This window comes from Ovis aries, chromosome 20 (assembly GCF_016772045.2).
Source record: "Ovis aries strain OAR_USU_Benz2616 breed Rambouillet chromosome 20, ARS-UI_Ramb_v3.0, whole genome shotgun sequence".
Lineage (NCBI taxonomy): Eukaryota > Metazoa > Chordata > Mammalia > Artiodactyla > Bovidae > Ovis > Ovis aries.
Window position 1 is genome coordinate 32,362,989 of NC_056073.1, and position 24,840 is coordinate 32,387,828.

At 44.0% G+C, this 24,840-nt stretch overlaps 1 protein-coding gene across 2 annotated transcripts in view; it reads left to right on the forward strand.

Moving 5' to 3' along the window:
• Positions 1-15,202: 15,202 nt before the first annotated feature.
• Positions 15,203-24,840, forward strand: part of DCDC2 (doublecortin domain containing 2) — a 143,529-nt gene continuing 133,891 nt past the window's right edge. The window contains exons 1-2 of one of the 2 annotated variants that reach the window (XM_027958438.3): positions 15,203-15,674; positions 19,982-20,036. In XM_027958438.3, coding sequence (XP_027814239.1) covers positions 15,382-15,674; positions 19,982-20,036 — 348 coding nt within the window. In that variant the 5' untranslated portion in view covers positions 15,203-15,381. Of the gene's footprint in view, positions 15,675-16,254; positions 16,527-19,981; positions 20,037-24,840 lie in introns of those variants that run through there. The other variant, XM_042236817.2, reaches the window with a different exon arrangement.

Consider the following 24,840-nt stretch of genomic DNA (forward strand, 5'->3'; position numbering starts at 1 on the left):
CACAAAGGACTCCTTATATTATTTTGTCCCCAAGGATCTTGAAATTCCTACAATATTATATCAGATGAGATGAAGTTGTATGTATGATAAGCATCTACATACTGTTTTCATTTTAGTCTGGCATTTTCTTATACATGTTCAACTGTTATTAGAGCATTTTTAAAATGTTGAAAATAGCTTTCAGACTCTTATTTTCAGAGCACCTAAGGATTCAGAGATCCCAGACTGGGGCTCCTGGTCGTAAACAAATTGTTTTTCCTTGGTTGCCAGAGGGGTACCTAACCATGTTGCAGTAATCTTTTCTCTCTCTTTTCTCCAGCTCTCAATGCATCTGCTGCTAGCAGGCATGTTTTTCTAATGAAAATATTTCAGGTCCACCTGGAGTTAATTTAAAAACTTCACTCTCCAAGCATTTTGCCGAGAAAAGAATATCTGAATTTTGATCTCACCGTACCTAGCAACCAACACATCCAAATATACTTTCTGTTTTGAAGAACAGTGGCTAAACATTGTAAATATATTAGATTATAAGACAAAATGCATACTCCGAAAGTATGTAGTCAGATATGAGACTGAGTTCATAAGAATATTCTTATTTCAGTTCTTTTTAAAACCTCAGTTCTACTGATATATTGAACCAGATAGTTTGCGGGTGAGGGCTGTCCTGTATTATGTGGGATGTCTAGTAGCATCCTTATCCTCTACCCAGTAGGTTCCAGTCTCCAGATATCATCACTTTCCTGGGGGACAGAAATCACTCCTCATTGAGAGCTACTTACTGTATTTTATAATAAAGAGAAGAATCCAGAAACCCCAAGACTGTTTTTGCCTTTAGAAGATATGTTCTTTTTGATGTTTCTAGACATATTCTTCACACATGGTAGACATTAAAAAGTGAAAATATAATATTATCAGACTCCAACACCGAATTACATTTTTTCTTTGTTTTTATGACTTCAAGGTGTGTCCTGATTTATTTGTGTCCATTGTCCCAAACCCAAATCCCAGCTTTTAAAATCACATTCCTGTATACATCTAGCACCTATAATGGGAAGTGGGGCTTCTCTGAGGTCTGGGTCCACAACACATCCTGGGGTCTGCAAGAGGGAGCATTCCCTTGCTGGAAATTTTTCAAGAAATTCGGCCACAAGAGGGAGCACTATTCCTATGCTTGCTTATTTATTAACTATTGTAACACGTTTGTCCCACAGAGTTCAGCGATGCAGGGAATTCCTAATACAGAAATCAGAAACACATTTTTCAGAGAATTAGGACCAAAAGGATAAAGGGAGATTTATTATGAGGAATTGTCCCACACAATAATGAGACCTGAGAAGTCTCATGAACCGCCATCTGCTGGAGACCCTGGAAAGCTGGGGAGACAGTTCAGTCTGAGTCTGAGGCCTGAGAACAGGGGAGCCGATGCTATAAATGCCTGTCTAAGGGCAGGAGAAGATGAGAGTAGATGTTCCGCTTGAATAGTAAGGTGAGGGGGAAAAAAAGGTGAATTCTTTTTTTTTTTTTTTTTTTTCCTAATCAGGCCCTCAGTGGATTGAGTGACAACCACCCACATTGGGGAGAACAATTTACTGAGTTCATTGATTCAAATGCTAGTTTCACTTGGAAGCACCTTTGAAGATGCCCAGAAATAATGTTTAACTTCTGTGTCCTGTTTCAAATTGGCAAATAAAATCAACCACCATAACTAGTTTACACATCAAGAATCTAACCACATCTGTAGTTTTAAAATCTAAGCTCAGACCCTCTTGCCATTTCAATTATTTTTTCAGTTATACTTTTTGAAACTAGTAGTGTAAGATAGCACTAGAATGCCTGTGCTAGCCCAGCTTCAAGATCTAAGAAACAGCCAAGTCAGCAATCAGAGATATCAGAGGTTTACTGGATGGGGTAGCTTACATGACTGAAGCAAGGTCCTAAAGCTGTATCCCACTGTGTGTTGTGGAAGAGGGACAGGATCTGGTGGCAGTCTTCACTCTTGGGGGGAAGGGAAGATTACCAGTTATAGGGGTTATTAGTTATTACCAGTTGGGCTTATTAGTTGCCAGGGAAATCAGCAGAGGGGCATGCCTCTCACTGCCCTTTTGATAAGCTATCAATAACTGGGGCTTGGGCTAAGTTCCTAGGAAGGTCAGTCATGTGAAGGTCAGTCATAGCAGCAGCAGAAGCAGGCCCCGATGGGGCCAGAGAGCAAGAGAACAGCCATATTGAGTGGCCTGTCCATACACCCCTGTAGATGAAAGATTGTGGCACCACACAGATGTTTTAAAGGATTTCTCAGAATAAAAGTGCTAGAACTACCATCTTTGGAGAAAACACATAATGAACGTCTAATAACTGGCGCAGTCTCCACCCTGATGTACTAATTATGCTGCTGCTGCTGCTAAGTCGCTTCAGTCGTGTCCAACTCTGTGCAACCCCATAGACGGCAGCCCACCAGGCTCCCCCATCCCTGGGATTCCCCAGGCAAGAACATTGGAGTGGGTTGCCATTTCCTTTTCCAATGCATGAAGGTGAAAAGGGAAAGTGAAGTCGCTCAGTCACGTGTGACTCTTAGTGACCCCATGGACTGCAGCCCACCAGGCTCCTCTGTCCATGGGATTTTCCAGGCAAGAGTGCTGGAGTGGGGTGCCATTGCCTTCTCCAGTACTAACTATGGGTGTATTGAAAAGGTATTTAATATAAAGGAACAGTTAAAAAAATTGTATAAACATTCAGCATCTGTCAAAATGTTTACAATTTTGGCTTGTGAAGGTAATAGACCTTATCCTGTATTCTTTCATAAAATAAATCTATGTCACACTGTCATGTGCTTGAATTGGCTCCAGGCAATAGCCAAGAATGATATGGCAAATTTGGTGAAAATTTACTCTCAAGAAATTTAAAAGTAGGGGAGATAGAGTTAAGTAGAGGTAAAACCTTGCATGACATGGTGTATAATTTGTTAAACTTTATCATCTAATTTTTTTAAAGAACTGAGCTTGTACTTCTTACACGCTCTGCCAGTACTAAGGGAAGCCATGTTCAGATATGAATCATCTAGAAAGATGTTAGAGCTTAAGCACACTTTTTCAGGAATGCTGGGCATGTTCTAGACCTTTCCCAGTTTAACAGACCTGGAAGTGAAGTTCTGAAACTGATAGACATGCATCCAGACATTTTTAATATAACCCTAATGCCTCTAGACATTTTTAATATAACCCTAATGCCTCGGGAAAGGTCTCCCAGGATCCAGCTTATAATACAGAATGGCATGATTGAAGTTTACCAGAAAGTGTAGGGAATGGCTTTCAGATTTAGCTGATGGTGAATTGGCTAAACACCATTTTTGTTTCATCCTCACTTCACAGATGCAAACATGGTGGGGGAAAAAATGTGCATCTTAAATACAAGTCATATGACGGTTTTTGTTTCTTTTTTCCTCTCCCTTCTGGCCTGAGTAAATTTCTGAACTTGTTTTTGTCATTTGTCTCTTTCAGACTAAATTTGAGTTAATCATGGGAAAAAATTAGTTAGGCAGGGTTCAGGGTGTGCTGAGAAGGGCATGGCAACCCACTTCGTATTCTTGCCTGGAAACAGAGGAGCCTGGAGGGCTACAGTCCATGGGGTCGCAAAGAGTCGGACAAGACTGAGTGACTAAGCACAGCACAGGATGTGCTGGGTTCTTTCATCCTTGTTTTTAGACACTGTGCTGTCTGCAAGGCTCAAAAGATCCTAGTGCTCCAACCAGAGAGTGAACCTGGGCCCTCAGTACCGAGAGTGCATAGCTCTAACCACTGGACCACCAGGAAACTCCCTGGGGTCTTCTTAGGAAAAGTTTTTACTGCATTTTAATTTAAATGGTATTTAAATCTTGTTCTCTGTTCACATGGATGTTTTAAGTGCTTTTCAGATCTGCACTCAGTACGGTATTTTTCTACTATTTGAACATGTCATTGGGAAGTGATCAAATAAATACGTCATAAAACGGAGAGTTGAAAAAATGTTATATTGTGCAATCACTGAAACTTCAGTAGTTTATAACTAAGTTAGAAATCGATATATGTGAATAAAAAACATTAGGGCATCTAGCCTCAATAATGCTATCTTCTATGGCGTGGCATGTGTACTAAGTTGTGTCCGTCTCTTCTGTGACCCCATGGACTGCAGCCCGTCAGGTTCCTCTGTCCATGGGATTCTCCAGGCAAGAATACAGAGTGGGTTGCCATTTTCTTCTTGAGATCCTCCTGACCCACGTCTCCTGCATCGGCAGATGGATTCTTTACCACTGAGCCACCTGGCTTTTCTAGTCATGGTCTTATTGAGTGATAAAAAATTTTTAAGTTAGAATTCCCAAACTTTAAATAACATCAGAACATCATAGTTCCCTAATGCAGCTGTTTCCACTGATTCAGAAACTGAACTGCAGTTAACCAGTAACTTCTATATTAGTGACATAATTTCCTGCAAAATTGTTCCTTTGTAATGGTTAACTTCTCTCTTGCTTGTTCACAGCAGGGGGTAGTTTTCCTTCATCAAAATCTTCTATTTATTATAAATACCACATTTGACCCTAAAACCAAACCAAATCCTCCCCAGGTACTAAGAGATAGTATTGTTTTACCTCAGTAATTATCAGCAACCTAAGGAAAATCCTTTAAAATGCTGAAAAAGTTGTTAGTTCAAACTAGACATCTAAGATTTCTCCAGCAGTAACCTCTTAATGACGAGAGAGGCAGGAACTTAGCCACTGAAGCTCACTTGGTGTTAAAGGACAGCGATTTTCACTTTGTTATGAAGAAAAAGGAAAGAAAAGAAAACTGAGTTTGTGTAGAATTACAATCTGTGGAGAAATGTAGTCTGTTAGTAGTGTGAAAATATGAAAGAAACCCCTGGAATGTTGGAGACAGAACTAACCGACTTTCATTGTTCTTCTATTGCTCCAAATCTGAGTTATAAAAGGATTAGCGTGGTTGACCAACAAAAGAATTAACCTTAGGTGAGCATTATTCTACTTTTCACTTTAGTGAAATCTAGTAATAACTTGGAGAGGCAGTAAGCTAGTCAGAGACCAGAGTACTTTGAATTCTTTGGGGTGTGGGAATCTGGGGGAAGGCATTAACTGATTACTAAGTTTGGCTTTATTTATTTTTATTTTATTTCTTTATATTCAAATATAAATATACTTATTTTAAATTTATTTATTTATATTTAAATTTGTTTATTTGGGGCTTCCCAGGTGGCGCTAGTGCTAAAGAACCCACCTGCCAATATAAAAGACAAAAGATGGAGAAGATCCCCTGGAGGAGGGCATGACAACCCACTCCAGTATTCTTGCCTGGAGAATCCCATGGACAGAGGAGCCTGATGGGCAACAGTTCATGGAGTTACAAAGAGTCAGACACGACTAAAGCAACTTAGCACACACACGTATTTATTTTAAAAATATCAATTCTGACTTATGTAAATAAGATAGTTATACCCAGTTACTTACTGGCAAATAGAAAAACAAACTTAGTTTGGCATAGTGAAACCATTCTTAAAGTATTTGCTGGTTTGTAGCATCAAGCTGAAGAAAATGAGTTAACAATTTTTATTAACTCGGCATCAAAGGGAGTCTTGCTTCTGTTGAGAGTGACAAAAATCATTTAAGTTGAAGGGAATGGAGAATTGCCTGAAGTGTTGAAAGGATTTTGAGCTTAAGTTACCTAGGTTTGTGAAAGCTTTATTTTTCTCCCCATAGTTGGACAGTTAAATCACCATGGAAGAGAAAGTGCTTTGTTTAAACAGCTTTTCTGTTCTAAGAATCAAAGTATCACAACAGACTCCTTGTAGGAGAGAGTAGATTGTGTTGTAAATGGAATTACTTAAAAGTATCAACATTACATCTGCTCCCAGCTGTCCTGCAGGCAAGCAAAGTCAGGCTAGCAGCTTCTTACACCTCCCACTGAGGCAGAAATCCTTTCAAAAGCGAAGCTCTTTGCTCTCATCCTCAGTTGTCATAACTGATAGAGTCTCAAACGGGTTCTGGTTTTCTGTAAAATACTGTAGTACCTCGTTCTTTAGTTTCCAGAAACTAGTGTATAAAAACAAAACAAATCGATGATACAAATGATGTACATTGCCAACAGATACACTGAAACAAATCAAAGCGTGAGTAAATTTGGTAATGACTTGACTGAACGAATTGGAAATCACTGCAGTTCAAATTGTGCTGTATCCCTCACTGGTGCCTCATGCTGCTGAGCAAGTATTTAAAGGTTTGTTGACACATTTGATGGTTAGTGTTTTCCATTCATCATCAGCTTTAAACTCAGCTTGAGTTTAAACTAAGACCTGTGTGCGCTAAATCACTTCAGTCGTGTCCGACTCTGCAACCCTATGGACTGTAGCCTGCCAGACTTCTCTGTCCATGGGATTCTCTAGGCGAGAATGCTGAAGTGGGTTGCTGTGTCCTCCTCCAGGGGAATCTTTCCAACCCAGGGATTGAACCCATATCTTTTACATCTCCAGCAGTGGCAAGTGGGTTCTTTCCCACTAGCGGCACCTGGAAAGCCCAATAGATGTGAACTAGATGTTCTTTAGAACAATGTGTAAAGTAGAGTGATGATTTGCCAGAGTTAGCACTACTTGAATTACAAATAATGTATGTTATGAGCTTAATTGTGTACTTCCTTAGAAAGTCATGTTGAAATCCTAAGCCCTATTCCCTCAGAATGTGGCTCTATTTGGAGATCTTTAAAGAGATAAGTGGGGCTTCCCTGGTGGCTCAGAATCTGTCTGCCAATGCAGGAGACTTGGGTTCAAGATCCCTGGATTGGGAAGATCCCCTGGAAAAGGAAATGGCAACCCACTCGAATATTCTTGCCTGGGAAATCACATGGACTGGAGATTGACAGGCTACAGTCCGTGGGGTTGAATAAGAGTCGGTCATGACTGAGTGACTAAAGAATATAACAACAAAAGAGGCAGTTATCATTAGGGTGAGTCCTAATCCAGTATGTTTGGAATACTTTGAAGAAGAGGAAATTAGCACACCGAAGGTGGAGAAAGGACAGAATATTGACTACATAAATGAGAAACAGAGCTTTGCCCAGAGTAGGTTCTGAGCTAGTATTTGATAATGAATGAATGAATGCGTTAGGCAGCTAAGGTCCAGGTCAGGAGATTAGAGAGTCAGAATGGGCAGTGTCATTAAAGTAACTGGTAAGAAGCCAGGTAATGGTGTGATTTCAGGCAATATCCCACTGAGAGTGGCTTCAAGTTGATTCCACAGGGGAGCTGTGAAGTGTACTTTATGCTTTAGGATTAACTCGACCTAAAGCAAGGGAGGTTGGCTTTCATACTCTTCACTGGTCCGTCACAGGTTGAGGGTATGTGTGGGGTGGTGGTAGGTGACAGATGGAGGTGGGGGTGGGGAAGGGTAAACTCTCAGGCATTCCAGCTCTCAACAGTCCAAATGCTGCTGCTCCAGGAGCCCGAGGTTGCCTGCGAAGGAGTCACAGGTATGGCACATAGAAGTCAAGGGTAGGACACATGGGGTCACAGGGATCCGAGAGGAACTGGGCTGAGCGCTGATACTGTCCACCCTGGGGCAGTGATGCAAGTGGCCTCGAGACTAAACCCTAAGCAGGACTGTTTCTCTCTGGTCTGTTATATGCTACTGCATGCATGCTACGTCGCTTTACTTGTGTCTGACTCTTTGTGATCCTATGGACTGCAACCCACCAGCCCATGAGATTCTCTGGACAAGAATACTGGAGTGGGTGGCCATGTAGTACTGCAGGGGATCTTCCTGCCCCAGGGATTGAACCTGCATCTCTTACATTTCCTGCATTGGCAGGCGGGTTCTTTACCACTAGCACCACCGACTTGACTGTTATATTCTACTGAGTTTGGCCAAACTTTGTATGTGTAATATCTAAAATTGTCCACACTCATTTGCACATGAGAAGAAGAAAGATTTATCTTGAAAAAAAAATGAGATATTCATTTGGTTCATACTATGTGTCTTCCCTGCAGCTCAAACAGTAAAGATCCTGCCTGCAATGCAGGAAACCAGGGTTTGATCCCTGGATTGGGAAGTTCCTCTGGAGAACGGAATGGTAATCCACTCCAGTATTCTTGCCTGGAGAATCCCATAGACAGAGAAGCCTGGCAGGCCATAGTCCATAGGGTCTCAAAGAGTCGGACACAAAGTGTCAGACACTTCTGTAAACACTATGGATTTATCATTATCTCTTTTAATCCTATATGGGTAGTGTTTGGTTGTTCATTTTATAGATGAGGAAACTAAGACTTAGAAAAGTAAAGTAACAGAGCCTCTGTCACCAGAGCCCTGGTGACATAGCTACTAAGTGATGGAGCCAAGATTCAAAACCAGGCTTTAAGTATCATGTATAAATAAAACCATACAACCAATCTACTTTGAAATATATTGGCATTTTCAGTGAAGCAAGTTAAAATCCATCTTGAGACCATCCCTGTGAGATGGATACAACTCTTTCCTAAATCTGACATGTTTATTGACTCCAGTGAATTTGACTGGTTGGAAACCTCACGAGATTTTTTTCTTCCTTGCTGTGAAATAATTGTCCAGAGACAGGGGAATTCTCCAGGTGGCTAGTTAAACGCCTCCAGAAGGCATAAAGGGCATTGATGAATCCCTCTGAGGATTTCTGTAGTTTACAAGTGGCCTTATTGGCCAAAGAATCTCATTAATCATACCCCTTAGAATGAGATCTCCAGAAGTGGCAGATGTGATCTGCATCTCAGAATCTCCACATGAAACTCTCTAATAGAGAGTTGTTTATCCTTGATCCTTGGCTTAGGAAGTTCCCCTGGAGAAGGGAAAGGCTACCCAGTCCAGTATTCTGGCCTGGAGAATTCCACAGAATGTATAGTCCATGGGGTTGCAAAGAGTCGGACATGACTGAGTGACTTTCATTTATCTTTAAAAAAAAAAAAAACAACCCACACTGAAATTTAAAACAGTTACTCTCTTGCCTTTTTCAGCATAACTAGGTTCTATTAATTGTTTTTCATGTACCTCTCCTCCTTACTTTCAGCGTCTCAAACCCCTATATTTTCTCAGGTTGTATCAGGTCAGGGGGTGAAACTGGTCAAAATGATTAAAGCACAGTCTGGCAGGCTCTTGCTTCCTATGAAACATACATGTGCAGCCCCATAACTGTCCCCCCGAAACTTCCCCCAGTTACTTTTAGGAGTTCCTAGGGAGTGAGTCCTAAGCCTGTCCAGTCTCTGCATGGCCTTCGTTCCCTGCTGGAGCTCCTTCCTTTTGGTATTCTTTCCTGCTGAGGCCTCTACTGCTTGTGAAGCCAGGTACCGCCACCTGGGTACCATCACCTCAACGGGGTGATTGATGCTGTCTATTGCCAGGTCCCAGAGCCATGGATGCTATGTTACAGCCCACAGGGTCAAGGGAGGCACTGCCAAGGTGACTTTGCTCCCTGCACGAGCATGCCTTCTTCTCCATCTCCCTTCCACATTACATTTTGCAGATAGCATAAAAGAAGAGCTGTTTGTGCTCAATGCTGTATAGAATTTACAGTGAAATACTGATGGCAAGTTTTGCTAATAGCCACGTCCAATTTCCTGTAATGATTACATGGGGACTGGAACCTGGCAGATGAGATGCTAAACTTCAGATTGCCCCTCTCCCACCAGCTAGCCTTTGTTACCGGGTTGACTTCTCTTACAGTCTTTTACTTTAGGATGAATTTATTTTCAAGTGATGCCTTAGTGTTTCCTAAGGATACATTCCTGGTGGGTCCAACCAGACGCACTCAGATATATGTGAATCCCTGTAGGGGATGCAGTGGAGACCTGAGCTAGGACACCTTCCTTTCTCTGCTGCCTCCTCCCCTCTCTTGCTCCCTTCCTCTCTCTCTCCTACTGCCTTTTCTCTCTTTACACACACACACACACACACACACACACACACTATGCATCTGCTCAACTCTATGCCAGGCACTGTTCTAAGTACTTCATATAGAGCAGTCAGAGATCTGACAATGGGCCACTCTCCTGAACATTCTGCAGTGGCAAGTGCTACAGATGGGAGGCCGAAGGTGTGCTGTGACCTACAATGACTAAAGGATACTCCACATAAGGCTATCAGGGAAGGCCTCTCTAATGAGGGGAACATGGCTCAGTGGTAAATATCCGCCTGCCAATGCAGGAAACACAGGTTTGATCCCTGATCTGGGAAGATACCCCGGAGCAACTAAGCCCACTGAGTTCAGTTCAGTTGCTCAGTCGTGTCCGACTCTTTGTGACCCCATGGACTGTAGCATGCCAGGCATCCCTGTCCATTACCAACTCCCAGAGCTTGCTCAAACTCATGCCCATCGAGTCGGTGATGCCATCCGACCGTCTCATCCTCTGTCGTCCCCTTCTCCTCCCTCCCTGTGGCACAACTAAGCCTGTGTGCCACAGCTGTTGAGCCTGTGCCAAGAGCCCGGGAACCAAAACTACTGAGCCCCCATGTGGCAAGTACTGCACTGCGCCCTAGAGCCTATGCTCCACGACCAGGGAAGCCAGCGCAATGAGAAGCGTGCACACTGCAACAAAATGCAGCCCCCGCTCACCGAAATGGGAGAAAAGTTCACGCAGCAATGAAGGCCCAGCACGGCCATAAATAAAAAAATTAAAAAGAAAAAAGAACTGAGCAACATCCTTTCCTCTATTGAAAAAGAAAGACACACCCATACTTAAAAACCTGGTACCTAAGCAGTCTGTGCAGAGAAAATGGCAGTACTTATACCTTTATTTATGGCAACCCACTCCAGTTCTTGCCTGGAAAATCCCATAGATGGAGAAGCGTGGTAGGCTACAGTCCATGGGGTTGCAAAGAGTTGGACACGACTAAGCCACTTCACTTCACATACCTTTATTTATTGTATGTTATCCTCTTAGAGAGCACCTCTTGTCCCTAGAGATGCACAAAGTGGGATTGTACCCTGAACCCACTCCCAGGTGACCTGTTCCCCTCACCCAGGTAGCACGCTGGGGTTCTTCTTGTCACGCTATGAGGGACCCTGACTCACAGGGCCCTCAGCGGCAGGGAGCCTCCGTAGGTCCCTCCTGGGGTGCAGCCATACTCCCAGCTCACCTGCACACTCTAATGGGGCCTCTGGGCATATGGTTTTCAGAGTTTCTAACCTCATCCCACAGGGAGGGGAGCTTCAGGGATGTCCCAGCCCAGGCGCAGGATCGTGGTGAGAAGGCAGTGGAAGTCCACATCCTCCTTATTCTCAGGGAATTCCAGATGCCACAAAGTTCAGTGCAAAACGTTGAACAGTGGGTGTTTCTCCAATCACTGTGGGCTGTTTCCGACAGAGCAGGAGTATAGAACCTGGATTCCTCGAGATGGCTCTGAGCAGGAGGCTCTGAGATTCCTCAGAGTAGACACTGGCCACCACAGGCTGGGCCTCCTCCAGCAGCCTCTGATTCCTTCTGGCTTCTGAGACTCTGCCATCCAGCATCACTGACCTTCACCCCAGGCTCCCCCAACAGACACAGGCCTCCCCACCCACCTTCTCCCAGGCCAGGCCTGGGTCAGAGACGACTGTCTGCCCTTTGGATTCTCTCCTGGCTTATTTCTCCACCTTGTCTTTGCTTATCTTCTTTTCCTCATGAAGATCCCTTTAACTTTCTTTCCAGCTCTTCACTATATCACATCCAGCCAATTCTTCATGGCCCACCTCAAGACTCATCTTCCCTGGGCGGCACCATCCAATGGCTGTTGCTCCCATTCATCTCTTCTTTGCTGAATGCCCACAAACACTCCTTCCCAGGTGGTAAAGAGCCCATCTGCCAATGCAGGAGACATAAGAGACACGGGTTCGATTCCCAGGTCAGGAAGATCCCCTAGAGGAGGGCATGCCAACCTATTCCAGTATTCTTGCCTGGAAAATCCTGTGGACAGAGGAGCCTGGCGGGCTACAGTCCCTGAGGATGCAGAGTCAGATAGGACTGAAGCGACTTAGCATGCATGCCCAAACACTCCAAATCTTCCTCTTCCGCCCCCCTCCCAGTTCCTTTTCCTTCTCTTACTTCCCTCCCCCACCCCTCCCCCTTTCTTCCCTCTCTTCCTTCCTTCTAAATAAGAATTAGCCTATTTATTAATGTGAGTGTTCCAGCTTTGAGCAAATGGGTTAGGTGGGGGTCCATTCATGGAGGTAGGTATGGATCTTAGGAAAAGAGATTTTGAGGAAAATGTGAGCTCCTGTGAGCATTCTGAGTCCAGACTGCCTTTTTGATGGTCTAAGGATGTTGTCCAGGAGAAAGGATGGGCTGAGAACCACCTTCTACTGACTTGCAAGACTCAGTGGTTAAATTTCCAGGAATTTTAAACACGGTCATTATTAAAAATTAAATTGCATAAATGTACAATGAAGTAAATTAAAAAAACAAAGATAATAATGACTCAAAACTCATCACCACCTCCATTTTACTATTATCTCTGAGGTTAGATGTCTATTGGGCTTCCCAGGTGGCTCAGATCGTAAAGTGTCTGCCTGCAGTGCAGGAGACCTGGGTTCATTCCCTGGCTCAGGAAGATCCCCTGGAGAAGGAAATGGCAATCCACTCCAGTACTCTTGCCTGGAAAATTCCATGGACAGAGGAGCCTGATAGGCTATAGTCCATGGGGTCGCAAAGAATCGGACACAACTGAGCAATTTCACTTTCCTTTCCTTTCCTTAGATGTCTGATGCATCTGTATGGAGGAAATACCATACCTATGACTACATACTCATGCCTCCAGGGATGTCAGATTGGAGCTGGAAATTGGCCCGGTTTGTGCTTCTGAAACTACAAAAGTTGGCAAATGTGAATCAAGGCCTTCCCCACTCTGCAAACCAGTAGTTAAACATTTATCACCATATCACTAAGAGGCAACTGGATAAGTGAGTCCAGGCTCAGGAGACAAACCTGGGCTAGAGGTACTGTTGGGGGAGGTATTAGAATACAGACGTGGGGCTACCTCCTGGGCTGGTGACAAGGGTTCACGCTTGGAAGATCCTCGTGCTTAGTTTATTGTTCTGCTGCTTGAAGTTTTGAATTTTTGAACGAGAGGCCACGTGTTTTTATTTTGCTCTGGGCTGGTATGGGTATTGGAGCAGGGAGGTTTAAGTGGTCTGGGGGTTGCTAGACTTATTGCCATTCTCCCCTCAAAAGTGATTTTCTGTCCTATTTACCGCTTGACAGCACATCTTCACTGATATTTTCCTCTCAACCTGTGTATTCTTAATAATCCTTAAAAAAAAATTATTTGGCTGCATTAGGTCTTTGCTATTGCCTGTGGGCTTTCTTTAGTTGTGGCTGTCCATTTCTAGAGCATGGGCTCAGTAATTGCCGTGCACAGGCCGAATCTTCCCAGAGGAGGGATCGAACCTGTGCCCCCTACATTGGCAGGCGGATTCTTAACCACTGAACCACCAGGGAAGTCCCACCTGTATTCTTCACAACCAGCTCACAAAATTTCCTTCCTCTATTTTCCCTCTGTATTCTTCTCTTCTCTTTGGTCTTTTGAAAACTGTTAACTTTCAAGGCATTGATGTATTAAGTAACTTTACTTAATAACATTTCTGCCCCAGATTGCAGTGTCCCATACATTCAGCTCTCAGATGGTTATGTCATGGTGGTTAAAGTGGTCCTGGCATCACAGAAAACTGGGTTTGAATTTTCCCATGTGACCTGAGGCTTCTCTACTTCTGTTTCCTCATCAGAGGAAAGAATGTTTATCTCTGAAGGCTCTGAACATTAAATGAGATAATCTATCTAAAACGTCTCACACAATGCACATGATACGTGTTCAATTAATGGTAGTTATTATGACCATACCTTTTATTCATAGATGAAGAATTAGGTACGGCCTGTAATGATATTTGCACGTGACACATAGTACTGATGTCTTAGGAGGAATAGCGGAACATTGGCAGAGACGAGCTGGAAGATTTCACCTTTATAAAGAACATTTTCTTGTTCCACAATATATCTGTCCCAGAGCAGCTTGGACAAAGCACCCCTTTACTAAAGTTCTCACCCCACACCCCAGCCTCCCTGTCCCAGGCGCTTCTTAACCCACAAGTTCAGTTCAGTCGCTCAGTCATGTCCGACTCTTATCCATACACGGATCCAACCGACACAAACAGCATGGATGTAGGCTCCTTTTCTTGCTATAGAATTAAACACGCACATGGTCGGGACTCAAAAATGCTAGGTTTTTCTCTACACCGCTGTATCCCCCAACTCCTAGCACAGCGCCAGGCACCCAGCAGGCGTCGGTTTATAGAGTGACAGCTTGATACTGCGACCCGGGCTTCCTCTTCTTCCCCCTGAAACACTCACTTTCTCGAGTCGCTCCCGGACGCCGAGGGCAAAGCCCAAGGGATCCGCGAGCGCGCCAGGCCTACTTTGCCGACTTCGCTCCCTGCGCGGGGCTGCAGTTACTATGGAAACGGCGGGAAATAACAACTCCGTTCCCCCTCGGATCAGGGAGGCCCGCAGAGACAACGGCTGCGGGAGGAACAGCAGCAGCGACGCGCGGCCCCCGGCGAGTTCACCGCGGTGCCAGCCGAGCCGCAGCGCCGTGCCCCCGCCCCACCCCCACCCCGCCCTCCTGTGTCGGTAGGTACCCGGGCCGCGGGCGCCTCCCGGGGACCTTGCTTTTCCCCAACCCCCGCCACCTTGGGACTTGATTGCGCGCTCCTGTTCGCTGTGTTCAAAGGATGCCCACCGGAGCTTCGCTGGGGGCGGCGCAGGTCTTGGCTGCGGGAGGGGCGGGGGCGAGGGGTCTCGGACGCTCGACTCTCCTCTATCTCAGTGCACTTTAGGCATTTATTTCCCAGCGAGGAAAAAGCTGGGCAGTTTCAGCGCAAACCCTAATTACTTGATTTCGGGAACAAACAGGAGATTGAGAAGTGGGAGCCCGGAAGGAAGTTTCGGCATATTTATAATTATATAGTTCGTGCACGTGCTCTGTGTCCCCACCTCTCGCCCACCCGGGCGCACGCAGTCTGCCTGTGTCCCGCCCCCGGCGCAGCTCCGGTGCAGAGGTGGTTACACCTTGATTCCGCCGGTAGCGAGAGAAACAGGTGTGTGCGCGCACGGCGAGCGCTGATTGGTGGTGCAGGCTCGGGTGAACCACTTGAACGTGCCCGGTGAGTCCTGCAGCGGCAGGGTCTCCGCCCGGTGGACGCGGGGCGCGCGCGGTTGCTTCGCGGTGACCCGCGGGCTTGTCTGTTTCGCGTTCGTTTCAGGACGCGACCCCGCGCCGCGCGTGTGCGGTGAGGCCGCTGGGGCAACCGCGGTGCCTCCCCTCGGAGAAGCGAGCCGCGCGGGAGTCCCGAGGGGAAGATGAGCCGCACCAGTGCCAGGTCCGGGCACCTGTCGCAGCCGGTCGTGAAGAGCGTGCTGGTGTACCGCAACGGGGACCCCTTCTTCACGGGTCGCCGCGTCGTCTTCCACGAGAAGAGGGTGTCCAGCTTCGACGTCTTCCTCAAGGAGGTGACGGGCGGCGTCCAGGCGCCCTTCGGAGCGGTTCGGAACATCTACACCCCGCGGACCGGGCACCGCATCTGGAAGCTAGACCAGATCCAGAGCGGGGGCAACTACGTGGCCGGGGGCCAGGAAGCCTTCAAGAAACTCAAGTGAGTCCGTCTGTCCCCGCCGCCCATCGTTTCAGGGGTTGCTAAGGTGGAGAGGAGTAACCCCCATCTCGGTGGGCTCAGGGGCTGTGGCTGTGCGAGTTGGTGGCCCTCAAAGCTCCCGCTGCAGTTGCATTATAGGTTGAAAGCGTGGTTGGAGAAGAAAGCTCACTTAGGGAGCAGTAGGAACAGACTTTAAAGATGTGATGATGGATGAGAATCTTTAAAAAAAAGTATTCAATGACTAGCTATTTGGAAAGAGTAGCACATACGTCATGTTAGATATTTCTCATTTTATGTTCTTTTTCTACTTTTTTCTTGGGACCTATCATTTTATTTTTAATTTTGATTGGAGTATAGTTGATTTACAGTGTGGAAATCTATCAATTTTGTTGAAATAATGTTCTTAAAAATGACTCGGAAAAACTGGATACTGGAATGTCACCAGTGGAGAAAGTGCTCTCTGCACCTTCTCCTCACTGTTGAAATTCTTTAGACTTCCATTCCGAGTAGAACTGACCACGCCCCATTTTGTGCGGCCCCTCCTCCCACCACCTGTATATTAAGGCGATTGCCTTGATGCTTGGGAAAATTTACTGGCTTACTATATTTGTCTGTAAGCCTGTCACCAGATGCTTGGTGGTTAAATCTTGAAGGACAGGAGTCGTTAGTGATGCTTGTCCCCAGTTCCTGGCTGGGAGCTCACTTACTGTGGGTGTTCAGTGCATTGGCAAACTGTGCCTTTGGTCTGTGAAGGGAACAGAGATTAAGACACAACTTGCTCTTTTGGAGGTCACAATCTAACAGGAGACAGACTCTGTGCACACCAGCAATTTTAATGCAAAGTACAAAGGGGTGAGTGCAGTTGGAAAAGTAAAATTATATGGGAGTTGAGAAAAATTATTCCTCGTGGGGGTGGGTACTGTGGGACAGTTAGAATCTAATATTCCATGGTGTGTTTTTTTTGTGTTTGTTTTTGTTTGCAGTTTTACTGAGGTATTCAAAGAGTTTTGCAACCATCCCCACGAACTAATGTTAGAACATTTCCATCACTCCCCAAAGAAATCCTGTACCTTCCCAATTTCCCCGTCTCCCCTTCTTCTGGTAACCACTGATCCGTAGTGATTAGTTTCTCTGTCTCTATGGATTTGTCTATCCTGGGCATTTTATATACAGACAGACCTTGGAGATATTGCATGTTCTATTTCAGACCACTGCAGTAGTGCACTACAGCCAGTCACAGGAGTTTTTTGGTTTACCAGTACATACAAAAGTTGTGTTTAAACTATACTGCAGTCTGTTATGTGTGCATATGTCTAAAAAAAGTACATGCCTCATTTAAAAAATATTTTATTGCTAAAAAATGCTAACTGTTATCTGAGCTTTTAGCAGGTCATAGTAGTAACATCAAAGATTGCTAACCACAGATCACCATAACAAATACACTAATATAAGAAGTGTGTAATATTGTGAAAATTACCAGAATATGACACAGAGACCTGAATTGAGCAAATGCTGTTGGAAAAATGGCACTGATAGGCTTGCTTTATTCAGGGTGGCCACAAACCTGATTCAATTTGCAGAAAACCACAATATCGGTTAAGGGCAATGACACAAGGTCTGCCTGTAAAAGTAGTCATATGTGACTTTGTGTGTTTCTGTCTTCCTTCACTTAGTATCATGTTTTAAAGGCCCATCACATTGTAGTATGTATCAGTACTTCCTTCTTTTCATGACTGAATAATATTGTGTAATATAGCTATAGCACATTTGGTTATCCTTTAATCGACTGATGGATATTTGGTTGTTTCACTTTTGGCTATTATGAATAACGCTACTATGAACAATTATGCATAAGTTTTCATTTCTCTTGGGTATATACCTAGGAGTGGAATTGCTGGATTGTATGATAACTCTGTAGTTAACCACCCCCACAATAGTTTTTAATTTATTTTAATTAAAAGTCACCTTGGGCCTCAGGATGGTCAAAAAATCTTTACCATAAAATCTGTGCTTGTGAATTCTGGTTTTAAGTGTATAGAACTATTTCCCTAAATATCACTAAATTTGTGTAATATAGTGCCCATGTGTTTGTTTAGGTTGAGTTCTAAGTGTTCTGCTTTTTGTTATGCCAGCTATTCTTTTTATGGGAGGTGAGGGATGTATTTGGCTTTAATTTCCCTTCTCTGAAACCTCCTTTAGTATGCTTTGTCTAACTTTCTTAGAAAAGCGCTAAATGAAACTATGTTTCAAAGAAACTTAGAACTTAAAACTGAGAATCAGGAGACTTGAGACTGAGCCGTTTATTAGCTCTGTATCGTTGTGTAGTTCAGTTGATAATCCTTGTGAATTATCAGTTTCCTGATACAGAAAAGGAACATAACCATTCCTACCTCAGAGGGTTATTGTAGAAAGTAAATGCTGTGGATGTGAAGGTGTTTTGTAAACACCAAAGTGTTCTACGAAGGCAAAGCATCTCGGCGTCCAGGCTCTTTCATCATATACTTCATTAATTTTTAAAGTTAAATAACTTTCATATAAAGCAATTTCATGGGGATGGAAACCTGCTTCAGAATCTATTAACAGCTCAAAGTTCAAGGCTCACTTTAATAATAATTCAGATTCTCCTTTGTTTATTTAGCATTACCAACTCAAAAGATAAAAACATGTACAGTTCCAAACCAAATAGAAAGTGCACTTCCAATCATTCTTCACACACACACACACATACATATATAATAAGAGATTTACACGGCTGTTTTTGCTTTTCACTCACACACAGAAACCCAGAGTTTGTTATAACAGTGTCCATGGTGTATTTTCCATGCTGACAGATGAATAATTTATTTGTGTTAAAGTGGTAGTATCTATGATTATAGTGATAGAAGCCAAGAAGATTTAAATGCTGAATATATTTGCTGAATATACAACTAGCAGTTTTCAGTTGATATAACAAATTAGGAAACTGGCAGAACAACGGAAAATCCAAACATATTGAGGGTAATTCATGTCAGGTAGACCCCATGATGCTGGGTAAGATAGCCATGGTGGAAAATATTTTTCAAATGAAAGTGATCAACTTTCTTCTTGAATATCTTTTACTCATATTTCTTCTAAAATTTTTGAAACCATGATTAAACTTCAGGTAGCTATCAAACTATTTATTTTATAGAAGAGACATCTAGAGATTGTTATTTTCCGCAAAGTTTTCCTTATGCATTTTGGGAAGTTGATCCTATTGCATTAATCCGGTGGATCTGAGATGACTTTCCTGCACATGACAGTTAGAATGTGTTGTTATTTTGTCAGAAACCAGTCCGTGAAGGTTTCCAAAAGACCCATTGTATGCTAAACAGAGGGAGAATTTGCACTGTCTTATGCAAGTAATAACTGTTTATGTAAGGGAAATAGATGATAATTTCTAGAGGCATGATTGACTGAAGAGTTCTATCCAAAAAACAACAAAATAAAACGTAGCCAAAATTAATTCTGATATAAGCTTTTTTGGGGGCGTCTCAGCAATTATGGTAGTTGAGGTAGAGAGTGTATCTTTCTATGGTTGTAAATTAAATGCTAGATTTGCATTTATTTTTAATATTAAAACATTTATTTAGCACCTTCTGTGTATGAAGCACAATGGGACCAGATCACAGTGATGGATATATAGCTTGGAAGTTGACAAAGGTATAAAGCTTTTAGGTTGTGCTTATGCTATAGCTAAAGAATGGTCAGTAGTTAATGTATATAGCAAATAGTAATGGAATAATAGGGGTCTCCAGAGGTTAACTAGTTCACCCATCTGTCTCTTAGCTGAACCAGAGCCTAAACCATCCCACATGGCTGAGCATTTCTGGATCATTAAAGTGCTCTCTTAGGGAAAAAGCTTTCTCAGCCTTTCCCAGTTGTTTCTCGAATGTATGGCATCTGTATGACTGTCTTTGGCCTAAAGTCTGTGATTCATAGAACCATTAAGGAGCTTTATACACAAACTGCTCTTTGTATTGAAACTGATATACAAATGAGAAATAATGTATATGCAGTAAGTAGCTAGCCATGGTGGGGAAAAATGTTCCACAACAGAACTATGTATCTCTAAGGCTTCAATTTCATTCAGGGTTAGAGTAGACATGTGTCAGCTCTGAAAGCCATTCCTGTGACTCTCATGGCTTTAAATTAGTAGCGATTGACTTTTGCTTTTGGCTTAAGCATTTCCTATGGCTTGCTTTACTTCTTAATAATTTTAAAAAAGAAATTAACACAGCTGATTCAAAAGTAATAAAAAGAATCCTTATTCTTTTTATTCCCCCTAGTTACTTGGACATAGGAGACATCAAGAAAAGACCAATGGAAGCTGTGAGTACAGAGGTAATGCAAATAATAGTAACAGCACCGCTTTGTGTTTCTCACGCTGCTGTCTTTTCGAGATTTGGATGGCATTCTGATCGTAAGAGATGAATTGTCTAATGTGTATGAATAGGACATTACATGCTTTAAGGCAAAGATAACTCTTCCTTTGGACCATTAGTGAAAACAAACAGGCCGAATAGTTGTCCTCAGACATATAGGACAAGATACAACATGCTTTTATTCTCCCATTTTCTAGCTGTGTATTATCTGGTTGGAATCTGTAGGTGTTTTCCCTGTCAAGTGGGAAGAGACTGTTAGTAACTGTGATACCAGCCTTTGCCAAAACTACACCCTGCGCCGCCCCGCCCCCCCCCAAACGACTCCTGACAGCTCAGTGTCTGAAATGATCAGGATCACCCTGATTGACCCGGAAGCTTTCAGGGGAGCGTGTTAAGACTTGCTGTAATATCAGGAAAACACCTCCATTTTAACTGGCATTCAAGTTCACCTGAGCAGTGGTCACCAAAAACTGGCATGAAGACTGGCAATGAGCCTTGAGAAATAGGTGTTCCTAACACTACGTTCCCAGAGAAGGCAATGGCAACCCACTGCAGTACTCTTGCCTGGAAAATCCCATGGACAGAGGAGCCTGGTAGGCTGCAGTCCATGGGTTGCAAAGAGTCGGACACAACTGAGCGACTTCACTTTCACTTTTCACTTTCATTCATTGGAGAAGGCAATGGCAGCCCACTCCAGTGTTCTTGCCTGGAGAATCCCAGGGACGGGGGAGCCTGGTGGGCTGCCGTCTATGTGGTCGCACAGAGTCGGACACGACTGAAGCGACTTAGCAGCAGCAGCAGCAACACTACTTTCCAAGTAGCACCTGGGACCCCTAGTGGAATCATCCCTGGTGGGTATTCTACTGGACGGATTCTTAGCTCACGGATGGAAAAATAGATTAAAAACAAAGTTAAGGCAACAGCCTTAACTGTCCCAGTGAGAGGGAAAAAAGATAGTTAAACCCAGACTGGGATTCTGTTCACCAGACCGGACTTCGCTCTCCCATTTTGACCCCCACATTGTTGATTGCTCCTGGTGGGTGTGTTCTGCCAGTGAAGAAATGGCTAACGGTGAAAGGAGGTCTTCCTTTTTCATAGTGCTGTGAAATATCCTCAGCGAAATATCCCCAGGGAATGTCCTCAGCTCTTTCCATTTCCTCTTATACTGTGTTTATGCCCAACAGGATCATATAGGCCTCTCCAGAAAAAAACACATAGGAAAATATTTTAGTTGTGCAATATTTTTAATAACATGAGGTTAAGTTCATTATTTAAATAATTTGCGAGAAGAGGTGGTAATCCCAGACATTGTTTAAATAATTAATATTGTTTGTACTTTTGATTTTCAATGTGTGAAATGAATTGACCCAATGTGTGAGAAGCTGACACAATGTGTGAAAAGTTGAACATGAACGTGATAAGATTTATAGCTCAAAATAGGCAAAAATAGAAAAATTTCAGGCAGTTCTTATGTTACAGGGAGAGAATGACCGATGGTTAGAATCTGTAGCAAGTAGTAAAAAAAGACATTAGGAAATTAATTCCGGATATAATTTTGTTCGAAGGCCACACAACTGGTTGAAGTAAGTCACCTTGCTTGAGGTTGGTGACTAAAGCCGACTTTCTGCAATAGGATTTAAAATGTGTGAATTCCTAAAAAATGTAGGAGTGTGTATTTATTCTGGATTCTAGTGCCTTTGATGAAGACATTATGCCTGGAAAATGCAAGAGGTGTGCAAAAAAAATTAGGAATATACTTAAAAAAAATATTAACCTTAACAGAAGAAGCATTCACAAGGACTCTGTAGCTAATTAATTATTTGCTAATTGTTCTTCCACTTTGGAGCAGTAACTATTGATTTCTCTTTGGGCCAGTGCCCAGGGTACACAGACAAGGTTTTGGTTTATGAATACACATGTTACATGTGACAAACCCACCTCTCATCTCCAACTAGATGTTAGCATCTCTCCCTGTTCTGGAACACCACATCTCTCCCACTTTACTTCTTACTGGTGATACCCACCCCTTCTTATTTCCTCTAACTTCGTGGGATATGCTGGAGCCTTTCATGTCTCTATCCTTCCCCACACAGTCTTGCAAAGGGGAGCCAAAAAGAGACATTTTGAGGATGCAAAGGAGATGGGAGGAAAAGGTAAGAAACTGTGACCTTCAGCACTTTCCTTTACCTACCCAAGTCCCCCCTCTCTCTCTTTTGTCCTCCCTGCTCCCCCCACCCCAATCTTTGCTTCCCTTGTGGGTCAGCTGGTAAAGAATCTGCCTGCAATATGAGAGACCTGGGTTCTATCCCTGGGTTGGGAAGATCCCCTAGAGAAGGGAAAGGCTACCCATTCCAGCATTCTGGCATGGAGAATTCCATGGGGTCGCAAAGAGTTGGACACAACTGAGTGATTTGCACAATTTTTCTCCCAGTCTGAACAGTGTTTTCACTTCCCTCACTGTGCATTTCTACTCTTTTTTTTTTTTTTTTCCTTTGCCTCACCTTTGCTTGGCAAGCCAGATCTTAGTTTCCCACCAAGGGTCAAACCCATGCCCCTGCAGTGGAAGCTTGGAGTCTTAAGCACTGGATCACCAGAGAAGTTCTATGCATTTCCAGTCTTGGTCTTCACAGAGACCCTCCTCCCCAATATCCACACCACGACCACACTCAAAGCCTGCTTTGAGCAAAGGAACCCCTGCTTTCATTGTCAGAAAGGGAGAGTTTTGGGTTCTTGGCATCCAAAACGGGGAAGCTGAACGCATTTCCCGATAGAGATCTCACTGTCACTGTTGGTTTTATAGCCTTATTGCTGCTGTTTTAGGTGGAGCATAGGTCAGAAAAGCTTTCGTGGGCTCCACTGAGAACCTCACTTTTGCCTGTGAAATTCTTACTGGGCATAAACACCTCCCTTTTTTTCTACAGGTGACTTACCATCAAACTTATAGAGTTACAGGAGACACAGGTTTCGATCCCTGGGTCAGGAAGATCCCCTGGAGGAGGAAATGGCAACCTACTCCAGTGCTCTTGCCTGGAGAATCCCATGGACGGAGGAGCCTGCTGGGCTACAGTCTATGAGGTTGCAAAAGAGTCAGATTCAACTTAGTGATTAAACAACAACTATAAGAACACCAACAACATGTTATAGTAGAAGGACCTTCACAGTTTTGTAGGATATGCGGCCTTGGGTCCCAGCTGTGGTGGCTAGATTTTCACATGTGGAAGGAGCACCCAGCCAATGGGTGCTTGGAGTCAGTAGCATTCCTCCCCTCCTCCCAGAACACCAGAGTCCATAATATGATTTGGTTCTTTGTTAGATGGTTAATAATTTAGACGCAATGGTATCCACTTGCTGACTGCAAGTCATGAAATGGGGCATGCCACCTTGATGTCCTAGGGTCTATTGTGGTTTCTGCCATTGCTTTTCTGTTCCATGAGGCTCATTGTCGAAAAGACACTAAAAGGACATCTAGTCCTTCTCTGTACCTGTGTCATCAGGACAGAAAAAGGCAGAACTCTAATGCATCCATTCCACTAACCTGAAAGAAGTATGTGGTCTTATTTGGCCAATACTTTTTGTAACAGGAGGAAAGGAGAGAAAGCAGGAAGATGGATGGAGAAGAAAAGGAGATGGGAAAAAGGAAAAACAAAAAGGTGGCTGGTGGTTTGGACCTGGTCCAAAGTTGGGCAGCGCTGTGGGTTCTGAGCCAATGTCCTTTCCCTTGGAGAAGGCAATGGCACCCCACTCCAGTACTCTTGCCTGGAAAATCCTATGGACGGAGGAGCCTAGTAGGCTGCAGTCCATGGGGTCATGAAGAGTAGGACACGACTGAGCAGCTTCACTTTCACTTTTTACTTTCATGCATTTCTCCAATGCATGCAAGGACATGGCAGCCCACTCCAGTGTTCTTGCCTGGAGAATCCCAGGGACAGATGAGCCTGGTGGGCTGCCGTCTACGGGGTCACACAGCATTGGACATGACTGAAGTAACTTAGCAGCACCAGCAGCAGTCCTTTCCTTTCTTCTCTACATATAGCTCTTGCTTTTACTAACAGCCAGCTCAAGAGATCTTCTAGGCTCTCCTTGGACTCCTGCCTCTATTCCCCTGTCATTGTGTTGAGCTGTATTTTCATCTTTCTTCCCACTTTCCCTGTATCAGTGGTTTTAATGAAGACTGTTCTCATCTTCTGACCTTGGTGTTCATCCCTTTATTTATGTCCTCTCAGTCCTCTCTTTGCCTCCTTTCACCTCCGCTCTCTCTCCGGTTTAGATCTTGTTCTGTGCTTCCATGTTCCAGCTTCCCCCTTGCCTCTGTCAGGGAAGCAAGCAACCTCCTGCACTGGGAGCCTCTGGTCTGCATGTGGACACCTTTCCTCTTCCTTACCAGCCCACACTGTCCTTTTGGCCTTTTGCTTTAACTGAAGGAGGTTCTTGATTTTCTACTTTATCCATTTAGCTTTCACGTGATCACACTTCCGTACGGGCAGGGAAGCAAGATTAACAGGACATACATAACCTCTTCAGTTCAGTTCAGTTCAGTTGCTCAGTTGTGTCCGACTCTTTTCGACCCCATGAACTGCAGCATGCAAGGCCTCCCTGTCCATCACCAACTCCTGGAGTTCACCCCTACCCATGTCCATCGAGTCGGTGATGCCATCCAACCCTCTCATCCCCTGTCGTCCCCTTCTCCTCCTGCCCCCAATCTTTCCCAGCATCAGGGTCTTTTCAAATGAGTCAGCTCTTTGCCTCAGGTGGCCAAAGTATTG